Here is a 14,834-nt window from a genome sequence, read left to right as displayed (position 1 = left end):
TCAAGGTTGGAGGACTTGAGGATTTGAGTCGAACGCATGACAGAATGCGATATTGCAATCGATTCGGATAATTTTGACTCGATCGAATTTCATCAGATCGAAGTTCTTCAGTAGACGTATCTGGAATGTTTTAGGAAATTACACTATTTCCTCAGGACGTATTTTGTTGACTACCCAAATAAAAAATGTGCATGCCTCGTAATCCTCGCTTTTGCCATCCAACCGAATACATCCATCGAGGTGTGGAACCGAACACGTGTAATGTTGTAATGAAGCTCAGACTCCATTTCATTCATGTTTTGGTCGAACACACGGGATGTAATATCATGACAATGCATGCGTTCAGGCCTGGTAATAGCAAAGACTGTGTCGACGTTGCGTCTCGCAAGTGAGTGTATTTTTCCTCACACCGCTTTTGACTGTCTAGAATTGCAGTCGTTCGCTCTCTACTTCTCTATCGTTCGCAAGTAATGAAAGGTGAACGTTAGGAACATTAGGAACGTTAGTACCACTTAAGAAAAAGATGGAGAGCGTCACTTGAACGGTGTGTGTCAACGACGAACTCCGGATTATTGTTACTTTTTCGAATCACAATTTCTCGCGTCACTGTGCAGTCGCCTACCATGATCCCACCAATGTCCTCAACAATATACGCATTGAATGTATACACGTGTTCTCCAGTCGGCGTTTCATTAGGATTGATAACAATAACGTGATCGTTACCTTGCAATTCGAGAATATATGATTTGAAGAATTCCAATAATTTATTATGTTTATTCAAAAAGTTTTCCAACTCGCCGGCTATGCGCATGGTTTTAGCCGAATTGAAGTTAGTAGCGCATGTGTGGATGAAAGTTTGATGAAGCGGGTGTAGCGCCATATGTCATTAAGCAACGTAAATAAATTCGTTCTCTTTGAAAAACGAACGTCGGGTCGATTAGTTGGATATTGTTTATACCAAAGTACAAAAATCGTGATAAAAAATAAGTGATGGGGGTAACCTTTGAGGTTATATGTATTTTTATGCCAAATTTAAGAAGAAAAAAATACAAAAAATGTTATTTCATGAAAATTGGACGAGCCGTTTCGAAGTAGTACGACCACGAACATCGTGACACGAGATTTTTATACATATAGATAGATTAATTCCACTTGAAATATCCATTATGATTTCCGCTTCCCAATTACAAAATACGAAGCTGTCAACACGATTCGAATGAAATCTTTTTTTCTCTCACTCCAGAATCTTACTTCAAGGCTTCACAGATTGGCATATTTTATATGTATGATGTATACCTATACATGATTCAAAAACTATATGAGAATATGTATTATGTGTTTCATCAGGACATTGACAAACTTCGACAACATAACACATTGTTTTGGAATATGATTGAAAGGTGTTATCCCCCCAGCTAAACTCAGATCCCAGTAAAATTCATGGTGAAAAATATCTTGACAGTTTCCGACGAGAAAGCAAACATGTTCTGGGAGGATATAATCTTCCATTATACATAGAAAATTGAATAAATGTATGTCTGCCTATTTTCCGGAGAACCCAATTTGAGCTATCCTATTTGAACTATTTCTCCTGATTTTTATTTTCATTCTTCCTGATTTTTGAAAATTATAGTTGGCAACCCTGCTCACAACAACGCATTTACATCAGATCGAATCCTATTCGAGTTTTTCGAAACTTTGTACTTATGATCACAATTTTTATTATATTATGACCAACTTCAATTACGACTGAGTTTTGAAAAGGGTGTATTCAAAATCACTGATCTTTCTTTCGAAAAATCGTTACTCAAAATTCACGTATAGTGGTGCCGTATCGGATTCTCCAAAATGAAGATTTAATTTTTTGAAAATTTATTAAAATTCAATAGATTGTGAAATCGTAACCATTTAAGAAAAATAATATGAATAATGCGATTCAATATGGAGCAAAATATATAACATTTTATCCTAGGACTAACCGTTCTCAAGATATAACCAATTTCTTATAATGAAAATAATGTTAGTAAAATGTCGGAACCTCTTTCGAAGTGTGCAGCAGCAGTATGTTTTTTTCTGATATTTCACGAACATGATTTTAATTAGTTTAAGTTGCTTGTATCTCGAGAACGGTTCTAGGATAAAACATTATACAGAGTTTTTCATGTTGAATCGGATGTGGATTCTATTATTTATATTGCTTTTCTTACATGTTTACGATTTCGCAAAGTATTGAGTTTAAGTGTTTTAAGATATGAATGTTTTTAATAATTAATTCAATTTTTGAGTAATAATTTTTCTAAAATGTATTCTAAATGTTATTTTTCCTGAATAGCTAGTTGATTTTCCAACTACTTTGTCCAACATCACATTTTAATCATAAATCTGGATTACGGTTTTTGAGAGAAACATCAATGATTTTGAATAAACCCTTTTCAAAAATCAGTCGTGATTTAAATTAGTGATAAAATAATGAAAATTGTGGTATTAGGTAGCTTTCATCATAAGTACCAAGTTTCAAAAAAAAAATCGGAGAGGGTCGGGTCAAAATTTGCTGTTTTTTGACCGATTTGGCGTGGAATTGTTCTTCTTAGCGTCCGCTTTAATGTAAGTCTCATCGACCATTACGATGCATTTCGGTTGCACCAACCACTCGCTTTCTGCTTCCTGTTACATCTTCCTGGCGCAGAATTTGGCCACCGTATTCTGTTTATCGGTTCGGTTAGGCGTCTTCCTCACCTTGAAGACATGAAGTCCGGCCCGCTTCGTTGTCTGCTGGACAATCCAGGCCGAGGAATTGACCTACTTGGTCACATCCCGAATCGATAGGTTCGGATTGCACTTGATGTAATCCCTCACATTCCTTGCCTTCACGGAGTTGTTCGTCTTCGCTTTTATTCCGCTGCCAGCTCGCCACTGGGTCGTCTGGGTGTCCTTGAACGATTTTACCACACGGGACACGGTCGAATCGTCGATTCCCAGCTGTTTCGCGATCAACCAGTGGGACTGGCCTGGATTTTTCATGACCGCTTTAATAATTTTTTGTCGAAGCACTTCTTGCTTGGAAGCAATCTCGGTAAACACTTGACAGATTGAGACGAAATTTCGCACATGTAAACATTACAGTTAAGCTAGTTTTACCCAAAATGTTTGCCCATGCAATAAAAAGTTATACACAGAAGAAAGTGTTGCATTTTTTTCGAGTACAATCATTACTGTTACGCAATTTTAGCTATGCCCCTGTTTGGAGGAATTTGAGTAATAGCAGCTTTTCGCTTTTCATTCCACAACTACAGATTACTCGCCAGACAAGAACATTCAAGAGATTGTTGACTTCTTCTTGATTTCGCATTTTTCCGTGGCACTCAGCGGTCATCCCAGGGATAAAATTCCATGAACTGAACTCGCTTGACAATTGGTTGACTCGCCTTGTCCGTTCACACAGTGTGAGCTGCTGACGAGAAACTAGATACTACAGCATTGGCTTACCATGGATGCCAGATGATTTTTCGAATGTCCATCAAATAGTCAGAAACAGCAATCAGGTCCGAATTTGACAGATGATTGATCCAAAATCGACTTTTTTTTCTTTTTTTTTTTTTATCCAAAATATATATTTTATTAAGGCTCATATGGCGTCAGCCTAACGGGGCCGGGAGTTCAATATTTTGACAATGTTTGCTTAGACTATGTTAGTAATATGTAACCGATTACTCGCGGTTGACTCGAGGTTAGTATTACAAGTGTTCTCATAATTGGTATGTCGCAGTCTTCGATGCTCTGTATGTGTGCCCGACACGGGATACTTCCTATTGGGATGCAGCTGACCATAAATCGACTTCTCTATTGGTAGTTTTCGTCTCAGGTTTTCAGTTGCATTTATCATTATACAATTTTATCGCGAAATACACGCTGACCGTGTATAAAAATACTTTGTGCTGAATTTCTTCGAACTGAAGGTACTATCCGAAAAAGCAAAAAGGCAAAAGGATTTGGGTCAGCAGTTCGATGCAAGAGAAGGGAGCAACAAATACAATATTGAAGGAACTCATCGGTGATGATCCTCTAGAGTACATAGCAGTGTTGAGAATAACACCTGAATAAGTGGAAACACTGTTAGATTTCATTGGTCCAACAATACTACGCTATACCTGCAAAAATGAAATAAAAAAAACGACATTGATGTACCTTTCTTTTGGAATATCGTTCAGGTTGTTGTCGATATTTTTTAGAATCTCGAAAGCATCCATAGCTGAGATAATTCCGGAAGTATGTGATGCTATAAATGACAGTCTAAAAGAATTTTTTAAATTTTATTTATTTCGTCTTGCCAGCAGCTTCGTGTACCAATTTGTGAAATGAAAATGATAAAGGGTGTGTCACATCAAATTGCATCACGGAAAAAACGCTGTAGAAATTCGCCCAGTAGACCGATCCTTTTGAAAATTTTAGACAGTAAAATAAAAACTATCAAACAACTTTTGGCATTTTCTTTTTATTCATACTTCGAGCCCAAGCCCGTTTGCTCGCACCTTCCTCTTTACCCCGTCCATAAGGTTCTGTACAACGTCAGGTAGTAGTTTTTTTTTAACAGAAATCCATTTTCCTCCGATTTGACAACTTTTGGGTTCTTCTGGAGGGCCTGCTTCATAATCGCCCAATATTTCTCTATTGGGCGAAGCTCCGGCGCGTTGGGCGGGTTCATTTCCTTTGGCACGAAGGTGACCCCGTTGGCTTCGTACCACTCCAACACGTTTTCAAGTCTATAAATATCTTCGCATATTTTCAAATATCTTAAAAACAGAGACATTTCTTTACATTTGGCATCCCTGATTCGAGCGCTAAATTCTGTTTTTGACGTTTTGAGGTATGCGAGTGCGAGTAAATTCAAAAAACTTTGAAGTAGCTCGCACGCCGGATTACACATGACACTAACTGGCATGATGTGTTCACACGGTGTGAGTAGCTGCACTGCAGTAACTGACTAGACCGACTCGTATGTTTACTCGCTCCGTCTGAACCCGGATTAACTCTCAAGCGAATAGAACGACGCGCTTGCTTCGATGAAGCCACTATGTAAACGAATGAACCTTTTCTGAAAACCAATGCCTACTACTTTCACTGAATAAAGCTAAGAGTGTAAGCTTGATACCCGTTTCGGATCTTTCACGCAAATTACTCACACGCCTTCTACGATGCATTCGGAGTTGTCCTCACGGTATCCAAAAGAAGCAACATAGAAAACTGTTGCAGCACAACCATGTTCTGAGCATCTACAAAATATTACGAATAAGCGTGATCGCACATAATCTCTAAAACGCCTACCTTTTTCGAGATCCAGCGGCGCTACAATGATTCCGTATCGGGAAACTGTATGATCGCCTCCTCGTAATGGAATATCAGGGGCTGCATTGCGCATTTCGATACAAGTAACTCGTTTCGAGAAAATTCGAACTCAAATCGAAATGGTTTTAGTATTGTGTATCTTTTTCAAGTCAATATTTTCAGTGTACTAGATTTGTCTTATAGAGAAATTTTAAAAACAAAACAAAATTATAGATTCTCGGTCTGTGAATCCGTATGCTCGAGTATAGGAAGTTTAATTGAAGGAAAATCGGAGCTCATACTAATAAATATAAAAAGATAAATTATTTTATAAAATAAAAATAATTATCGGTAAAAACAATTATCGGATATTCGCTATCCGGCCGGATACCGGATATTAGAAAAAAATCAATGATTTCTCATTAACACATAATAAATCATATTTTTTCAAAATTAAGTTAATATTAACTCATAACAATAATTCATTAACACTGTTACTTTTTTTATTATAATGTTTCAACCAACCGATTACACTTCTTACCCCAGGCCAGTTTCAGAGAACAGTCTTTCACTTTAAACACTGCTGCAAGGAACTGAAAGATAAACTCTTGCAAACCTTGCCAATTTGGGGTACTGCTCAGAGTTTGATGACCACCAAACGCAAGGAACGTGATTGCGATCGATTCTAAATGTTTCCACATAACAGTCGATTTCGTCGATTTTTTTTCAATTAAAGCTTACTATCATTTTCGTTTGCCACTTCGTTGAAATTGTTCCAAAAGATGTCATGAGCTTCGCATGTAAGGTTTAATTCAGTTTCGTCTCTAGTGTACCTTCTGTCAGATTATCAACTCTGAAGACAGATCCAAGTTTTCAAATCTGGAATGGAAATATTGATTGATGTTTTTTGCTTATTTGAATTTATAGTACTTACTCTTACTCGACTAGTATTAAAATTATTTCAGTACACCCACCAAAACAGAAAAAAATCTGTTCAATATTCTTTGCAGAAAACTTGATACTTTATTAGGGAATATTTATTATATACAGAAAATTCAAACAGAGCATTATTTTTATGTAAAAAATCGTTTTTTGCGTCTCTTATATATGTAAACCTTTATATGCTTTATGCACACATGCAGTTTCTCCCAGTTTCGTATTTGTAAATAAAGAGTCGAACATCAGGCCATCCGGCCTCGAAGCTTGCTGTATCCGGTATCCGGACAAAGTACTATCCGTTTCATCACTAATAAGAACTATCTATCTGGAATATCGTTATTATGTAAATTGAATTGAACGGTCAATTCGATCATTATAACTATCATACCGAGCAAATTTTCATATTTTGTAATTCGAAAGTATCTTCTCAAATCGAGTGCTTTCTCGAACGTCATGTGTTGCGAATTGCATATTTTGAAATGTTGTCGAAGTGATTCCTAAAGCAAAATATCAGGAATCCAACAAGCAAACCAAAGAGCTTAAAAAATTATGCTGATAGCTCTCACACGACTGTAGCTATAACTGCAAAATAGAGTTTGATATGAAATAACTAACAACCTGAAATAAAATATTAGAAAGGAAACTTTCATAACGAAATATCTACTCTTACAACTAATATGTTTCACTGAGGTCAGCATAAACACCTTATGAAATTATCATGAAGGTAGATGGATATTTAATTCATTGTATTTGGAGGTGACACTATCCTAGACCAGCTGGCGAGTGCTTAGGAACTACCGGACTACCGTTTGGCCATCCCTGTACTGTGGTCTCGTGCTAATGCATACATCCTCAGAATTGATAAGCGGGTAGCTCCTAGGATTGAACCAGGCTGGTAGCCTGATAATAAACATTACTGATAATAAACATCAGCCACTGGTCAGTCGCTATTACAACCGTTTCAAAACCAACTCCATAGAATTAGTGTATTTTCTCTTCACATGAGGCCAAGTGCTTGCGCAGTTGTTTTCAAATTCTACCATGCAGCAGAACATTATAACAGCCACTTCTAGTAAGACATACAGGCTAACAACGCACCATCGCACTCACAGACTATCAATGTCTCGTATGTATTCTGATTCCCTTGCTCCCGGAATGAAACAAAAACCAGGTAACGTCATCGGGGGGCTAATTGATCACCGGGGTGAAATTGATCAAACGTTCTAATGAAAACAAACTGAATTTTTCGAAGATATTATTCAATTAAATCCAAAGACACACGATTAATTTTTCACAAGACACGTTCAATAACCAGCTATAGGTTATTCTCGTCAGTGGTTCTCATCGAATCGCTTATCCAATTGCATAAAAAATTATCTTTTTCTGAATCGTTCCCATTGCATGGTATTGGCACGGTTGCATGGTGAAGAAACATATTTTCAACACATCAAAACGATATTAATAGACGCTAAACATATTAATTCACACTCAGCTGATTCTTCACGAGTTTAGGTAGTAATCAGATAGCTCCAATTACTATTAAAACAAATGAGAAAAGTCTATTTTACAAAAAAGCACCACAACGGACAACTTTATTCTTAACTAAATAGACAACCAATGTTGCGTCTCAGTTTTCTCGTGAAACGGCTGAACCGAATTGAAAGCGACTAGTTTCATTTGAAACCCCTTTTTGTTTCAAACAACACAAAACCCGCCATTTGGAGTATCAAAATTCATCCATTCTTCAAAACTTGCTCATTTGCCTAAATGCACTAGTTGACGTAACCCGGATATGTTCCAGATCAGGTTTCCGAGGGAAGTAACCTCTCCATGAACAGAATTAAATCCAATCATGATTTGTCAAAACTAGCACATTGATGAACATTTCAAGGGTATTAGGCCCCAGGTGATCTGCAGCTCAAATTGTAGATCCAGTTCTGAGAAACCCGCGACTACACCTTTAGGTGAATTCAATCAGTGTTGGTAATTATCATTTATATTATCATAGGTAAAGAAATCAGTTATTTTCTATACATTTCCGGGCATATGACACTAGAAAATATTGAAAAAACATATTATAGATTGATCAGTTTCACCCCAACGGTATGTTTTGAAAAAATCCTCTAACAATTTTTGAAACTAACGTTTAAGAGATTTTTCAACAAAACGTTTCATAACGTTTTCTGATCTTGGCAACAGTACAGGTTTTGTAATAATCGAGTATAGATTGAACGGGACATTTCGGAAATATTTACATTTTTCTGGAAGTCGTGATCGATTTGCCCCCAGTTTACAGTACTTAAATGGTGATGTTTCCAGACTCATCATAACATGATCCACATGAAAATGTGAGTAGGGGCTGATAGGTTGAACCTCTTCATTTTTTTCTGAATTCTTCTGATTGAGGATTTTCCTTAAACCCAACGAAAAATTGATTGAATAAAAAAATCAAAAAAATGTTTCATAAACTTGTGTTCCCTTGATCATTCGTATCCATGTCACTCCAAACAATATCATTTACAAAAAAAATAATGCAACCTGAGGTTCTGGACAATTTAACACTACTACTGTATAATCTACTTCTCCCTCAGGACTGATCGTGCTAGCAGCTCTACTGCTTACCGCGTTTCCACAGCCGCTGCAGAAGATCAAAGTCTGGTTCCACAAGGAGTCCCCCTTCAGCACCGTTGTCATACGGGACAAATTCAATAGTCTGCTCTTTAGTGGAGGTGATTCCGCGAATGCTACACTAGAAGTGGTCCCATGCACCCGGATGACGGTGCAGAAAGTTTGGACGCGTGTCATTGCACGGGTTAACAGCGAGAGTCCCCTGCGGAAGCTAGACGTAAACGGTGATGGCGTGCCGGACGTGATCGTTGGCTACGGGATCGACGAGATGGTCGACGATGCACGTGGATTCATTCCGAGATGCACCTCACTGAAGACGGGTTTGACGGATATGTGCGGCGGGGGACTAATGGTGCTGAATGGGATCAACGGTGATACGCTCTGGCAGAGGTGGACTTCGTTTACGATTTTTTCGCTCAAGTGTGCGATCGACATCAATTCCGATGGGCAGAATGATTGCGTCGCTGCTGGGAGAGGCGGGTTGATTCTGGCGGTTGACGGAAAAAATGGCAATATTCTGTGGGAGTTGAAGGATTACTCCGATCTGGAAAGCTACGCGGAGACAAGTATTGATCTGTACACAATAAATGTGGTACGTGACTTGAACAACGATGGCATTGCGGATATTATGGCGGTTCACGTAGAAGAAACACAGCGAGCTCACGGAGGTCACATAAAACTTATTTCCGGAGCCACTGGGATCATATTGAGGAGTATCCCTACCCCATTTCGAGAAGAGATGTTCGTGCCAATCCAGGTACTGATCAACAAGGATGGCACAGAACAATTTCTAATGGTAACGGGGGGACAAAATTCTCCAGGTGGAATCTACACATTGAAGCAGGAAAGTTTGATGAAATACTCAAACGAAAAGGACTTTGCTCCTGTTATGAGGATAGATTCGTCCGGAATCATGGTACCCGCAGTACTTACGGATCTCAATGGCGATTCCGTAGAAGACATAGTTGTGAGTTCATTCAACTCGACCGTTTACGCATTCGATGGTGTTAACAGGACACAGCTCTGGGCTTATTCCATTGCAGGTATAGCTATATTGGTAAAAAAACGATTCGATAAAATAGTTTTCATTTCACCGCAGACTCGGAAAGTGTCAGCTCGATTGTGCCTGGCCATTTTGATCATGACAACGTGACAGACTTTATGGTAAAGTACAACACCGGCCCGGGATTCCCTATATATTACTACTCGCAAACTACAATTCTTAATGGAACCAATGGTCAACCATTCTTGGATTCAAGCATAAAAGACTCTGGCGGTGCTAACAGTCTACTCGGAGGTTTAACAATTTCCCAAACTGGCGGCGGAGATTTCTTTTTGCATTGGCAGCTACAGTGCAGGAACAAGATGGAGACGACTGAAGAATATCAATTTATTCCAGGTCAGTAGAAGAACCATCCTGCACTCCCAATACTAACCTCATTTTACTCACAGAAAGCGACATCATACAACAATCCCGTGCCGATACATGCATGCTTCGGTACAATCAATCGTCGGTTCTGAAACTCTACGCTATCAACCGGCATGTGGAACCCCCGGGAGCGGTGATCTTTTCCACAGATGATTTGGTCATCAAACTGAATGAAACAGCTAGCCAGCAGCTGCGGGAGAGTTACGTAGCGCCTATAAAACATCCAAAAATGAAACTCAAGGTAAAGGATGATGGCCGTGCGGCCAACGAAAATCAGTCCCAACAGGTACGAATGGATAAAAAGTTAGATCAGAATGTGGCTTTGGTCGGGGCTGAAAAAGTGGACGCTACTTCCGACGATATTGGAGTTATAGTTGCTGAACCAAAAAATACCGCTCATGAGCTGAGAAAGCAAAAGCTACGAGAGCACATGTTGAATACGAACCGAATTCCGGAAAGTATCGAAAATGAAGAAGAAACAAAACGGAAAAACAAACTTAGTATGAACAATGTTTACAAAAAGTATACATACAATGCGAACGACGGTAGTGATCTGATAGGTGACGACGGGGATAAGCCCTACCTATATCTTCCCTACGATCAAATGGATGCGGATGCGGTTTGTTCTTCGAAACATTCAAGATTCGAGCATTATAATTTTGCCTTATCGTTACAGAGAAATCCGTTCCTTCAGAACGAAATCGCTGTTCCTCCTGCCCCGTTGGATTATGACTATAACGCAGTTAACGACGACGACAATCAACATGGCTATCCACGGCCACATTACAGGAATAGTGGAAATAGATTTTCTGGAGGACGAGATATAAGAAGCAAGTTTGGAGGATTTGGTAAGCTGGTATAGTATAATTTTCAAAACTGGTTCTAATGATAACCTAATTTCAGATGAAGTTGATCTACACGACTCTGTCATTGAGGAGCAAGTGTTCAACGAGTCCAACCCAAATTCGCTGATTGTCAAAAAAGTTCTTTTGAACGATGAAATGCTCGATGAACTAAAAGAGAACGACAGTAGTTCCAAGGGTTCCAAGGAAACTTTATGGGACTTGGAAATGGAGAAGGAAGCCAAGGAAGCAATTAATGGTACAGTGAAAACGAGTGCAACATCCCATGTTCTTATCATGAGCACGTTATCTAAATTTCAGACGTCAACTCTATAAATTACGACTACAACAAGGAGAAGCGTCAGACGGAGGGCAAGGCGAACAGCACACAGCCACAAGTAACCACCACTGCTGAGCCCTTTCCGAACGAAAACATTCTGCCTTCGATCGCGTCGACCGGAGTCTTGCTGAAATCACTGAATTTTTCCGCCTCAAGTCCAACCATTGACTACGTATTCGTTATGAACATCCGGGAATCGGAAACCTACCCGCCACTGTTTTTGGATAAGGATCTCTCCTGTGTCCAGGAAAAACTCTCCGCCTACCAAACATTCAGTAGAGACGATCTTCTTCAGCTGGAGAAAAAGTTCCTCAAACAGTGTCTTAAAGCGAGGATGCCGAATCTAAAACCAAGCTACCAGAAGTTTGAGACCCAAATCATAATCACACGACTGGAGATCGGTTGCACGTGTGGCGAGGATCTGAACCCCGGACGGGAGATGTGCTCTAGACTACACAGTTATGATCAGCAGAGATGGACCGAATACATGGGAAACGAGGGAAAAGGCAGCTACTGAGATCAGGGCGGAGAGGGTGAGCTGATTTAGTGTGTGGGAACGTCGAAATAAGCACAACAACTCACGGTTACACTGGTATCATCCTTTTCAAGCTTTCTTGTGCTCTCATTTTTTTTATTCAATTCTTCCAAACTATACCAAAAGTACACTAACATAGAAAACTCCTCCGTGAATCACAAACTTTGTACAAAGCCAAATGTTTCTATTCTAATGCTTCAGCGATGGCAAAACTAACGAGTGTGTGTGTGCTAATGAGATGTAGTTTTCTATCCGACCAACTGACAATGCAATCTGGGGTAGGGGAGGGGCCTAACGCGAACGGAAAAGATGCAAGTGAAGCCGCCGACGAAAATACAAGAGAGACATTCTTCAATATCTATGTGGCGTAGATAAAAGTATCAAAAGGTTAAAGCCAATCGACGGTAACTATAAAACAAGAAAGAGAACTAATACCATTCATATTTATTTTTAAGCAGAATATATACATAGTTAATTTGTAGATAAGTGTATTGAAAATGGAAGCGGCTGGGTGGAATGAATGTACTTCTTGTAGATTGGGAGTGTAAATAAAAAAAGAAGAGACGGAATTGTAGTTTTTATTCATCAGCAGTGATCGGATTTAACAATTGTGCAACTTATTTGTTTCAACCCTCAAAATTTCATAACAATATCATCGCTAATAACACTAGTTCTAGTGAACGAACTTTTGTGTGAGTTGACCAAACACTGCTTCTAATGGAAAAATATTTTTTGAGCTAAACTGTGGCTTGATAAGCATTATCGAAAACAGTGTGAATTGAATGGATCACGCTTCGAATTGCTTCTCCACACACCGTACTCACCAGATCTATCAGTGACTACTGGCTGAATATGACTCAAATTCAGTTGAGATCAAAACAGAACCTTAGTTTGGGGGCAAAAAGGAAATCTACTAAAAAGGGCATTATAAAACTAGAGAATGGATGAAGAAATGAATGCATTATTATTGAGGGAGAATGAATATGAACATGATGAATGAAGCTAGAAAATATTTTTATTTGATATAGGCCAAAACTTTGTGATTGCTATATTACTCTTTCCTGTAAGAATACAACGATCTTCAATGATATCACACTGACGTGACATTTTATTACGGCAAGACTTAGTATGGAACAGTGTCTACAATTTATTCAGCTTCATTACGTTTATTGCGAGAACGATCTGGCAAAATAAATTATTTCACGTTACAACCCACGAATTTGTCATCATCATCATGTGATATAACATTTCTGGGCCTTTACCTTTGGGGATGGATAATATCCGAAATCTAAATGGTTGCAGCTCACTGAAGTTGATGCTTCGCAACGGACCATATTGAGTGCTGTTGCGGCTTGAATTTGAAAGGGTAACCTCAAAAATATGTGTAACGAACGACTATTGTGGAAGACAAAATTATCTTCAAAATTATGTTACCATTGTAAAAAGTATTTTTGCTGTAACCAAATTTTCCCAAATTTCCATATAAGAAACAAAATAGAAAAAATATAAGTTTCGCTAATAATGAACAACATTTTTGCAAAAGTTGAATTGAACGGATGAAAACACGGCTTCGCTATAAACACTATATTTTCTTCAAGAAATAAGACCGCTCAGATAGGCCTCTTCCCTATCAGCATACGATCAACATCCCACCGAGATACCCGATCTTCACTATGGTTACCCGTACCCCAATCGGCAAAAATAAATGAAAAATTTAGACATAGTGATATCTAAATTTTTCATTTATTCGATTATCGATTAATCGTTAGGGCATTTTTTAATATTTGATTCATTCGAATAATTGTCTTTCAATATTCGATTAATCGAGCGAATATTTTTTTCTTGTAATAATCACGTATCATGTTGTCATTCGGGTCGCGTAGTCTATCAGGTTGTCGATGTTCCATTTTTGGACAAAAAAAAAGTTGAATAAAAAAATGATATGGCCTAATTCTTAACCTAAAAATGCATTAACCTTGAGAAAATGCCTTCTTTCATTAATAGCGATTACAGTGACAATTATTCGATGTATTCATATTTTGATCTTAAATTATTCGATACAAAATTACTCGATTATAATTTCAGATATTCGATCATTTGAATCAATCGAACGATTAACCGACGTCTCTAGGCACCAGTGTTGCCACATTTTCATCTATACTGGGAGGGTTAAGAATCTTTTTCATCTGTACTTTTTCTATGAAAAATCTGTACCATTTAAATATTTGTTGTATAGAAAAATCTGTTTTATCTGTTTTAAAAAATTATTCATTTCTCTCCAAAAGCTTCAAACTACTCATTTGTTTGATGATGCTTCCACATCTTCTTGCTAAACTTAGACTGCATAGTATCAGTTGTTCAAAGTTTTGGACTACCTACTATCTGCCGAACTATCTGTTTAATCAAATGTTTCGAACTCATTTTGTGCGTTCATCGTGACGTTGCTGAGTTGGTTTTAAAGCTTTAAGTGCGATTCACATACAACATCCGCGTCACGTCCACGTTCCGTCACGTCACGTTACGTCAGTTATACTACCATGCATTTCTTATGGAAACATTCACATACACCGGCAACGTAACGACCCGTCAGCATACGTTCAACGAAAACGACCGGCAGGATTTGTAGAAAAGAATAATTGACGGAGACGGACGGCTCGTTTGGTTTTTGTCTGGGCTTTGTGTCTCGGCTTTTGTTTTGATTTCGGTTGTATTTTTTATGCCAACATATCTCTTGATTCCAAACTTCGGAGTCAAAATCATTCGCGACTAGCCGAGAAAAATAGTCTATATATTATTATT

At 38.4% G+C, this 14,834-nt stretch overlaps 1 protein-coding gene across 2 annotated transcripts in view; it reads left to right on the top strand.

The window, feature by feature from the left end:
• LOC129772791 (uncharacterized) overlaps nt 1-12,597 on the top strand; it is a 71,776-nt gene extending 59,179 nt beyond the window's left edge. For both annotated transcript variants that reach the window (XM_055776240.1, XM_055776239.1), the window contains 6 exons: nt 8,853-9,932; nt 9,989-10,288; nt 10,342-10,937; nt 10,995-11,166; nt 11,222-11,419; nt 11,482-12,597. In XM_055776240.1, coding sequence (XP_055632215.1) covers nt 8,853-9,932; nt 9,989-10,288; nt 10,342-10,937; nt 10,995-11,166; nt 11,222-11,419; nt 11,482-12,017 — 2,882 coding nt within the window. In that variant the 3' untranslated portion in view covers nt 12,018-12,597. The remainder of the gene's footprint in view (nt 1-8,852; nt 9,933-9,988; nt 10,289-10,341; nt 10,938-10,994; nt 11,167-11,221; nt 11,420-11,481) is intronic.
• Nucleotides 12,598-14,834: the final 2,237 nt, after the last annotated feature.

This window comes from Toxorhynchites rutilus, chromosome 3, assembly GCF_029784135.1.
Source record: "Toxorhynchites rutilus septentrionalis strain SRP chromosome 3, ASM2978413v1, whole genome shotgun sequence".
NCBI classification, from domain to species: domain Eukaryota; kingdom Metazoa; phylum Arthropoda; class Insecta; order Diptera; family Culicidae; genus Toxorhynchites; species Toxorhynchites rutilus.
The sequence above is the reverse complement of the archived record's forward strand: the minus strand, read 5'-3'. Positions and strand labels throughout refer to the sequence as shown.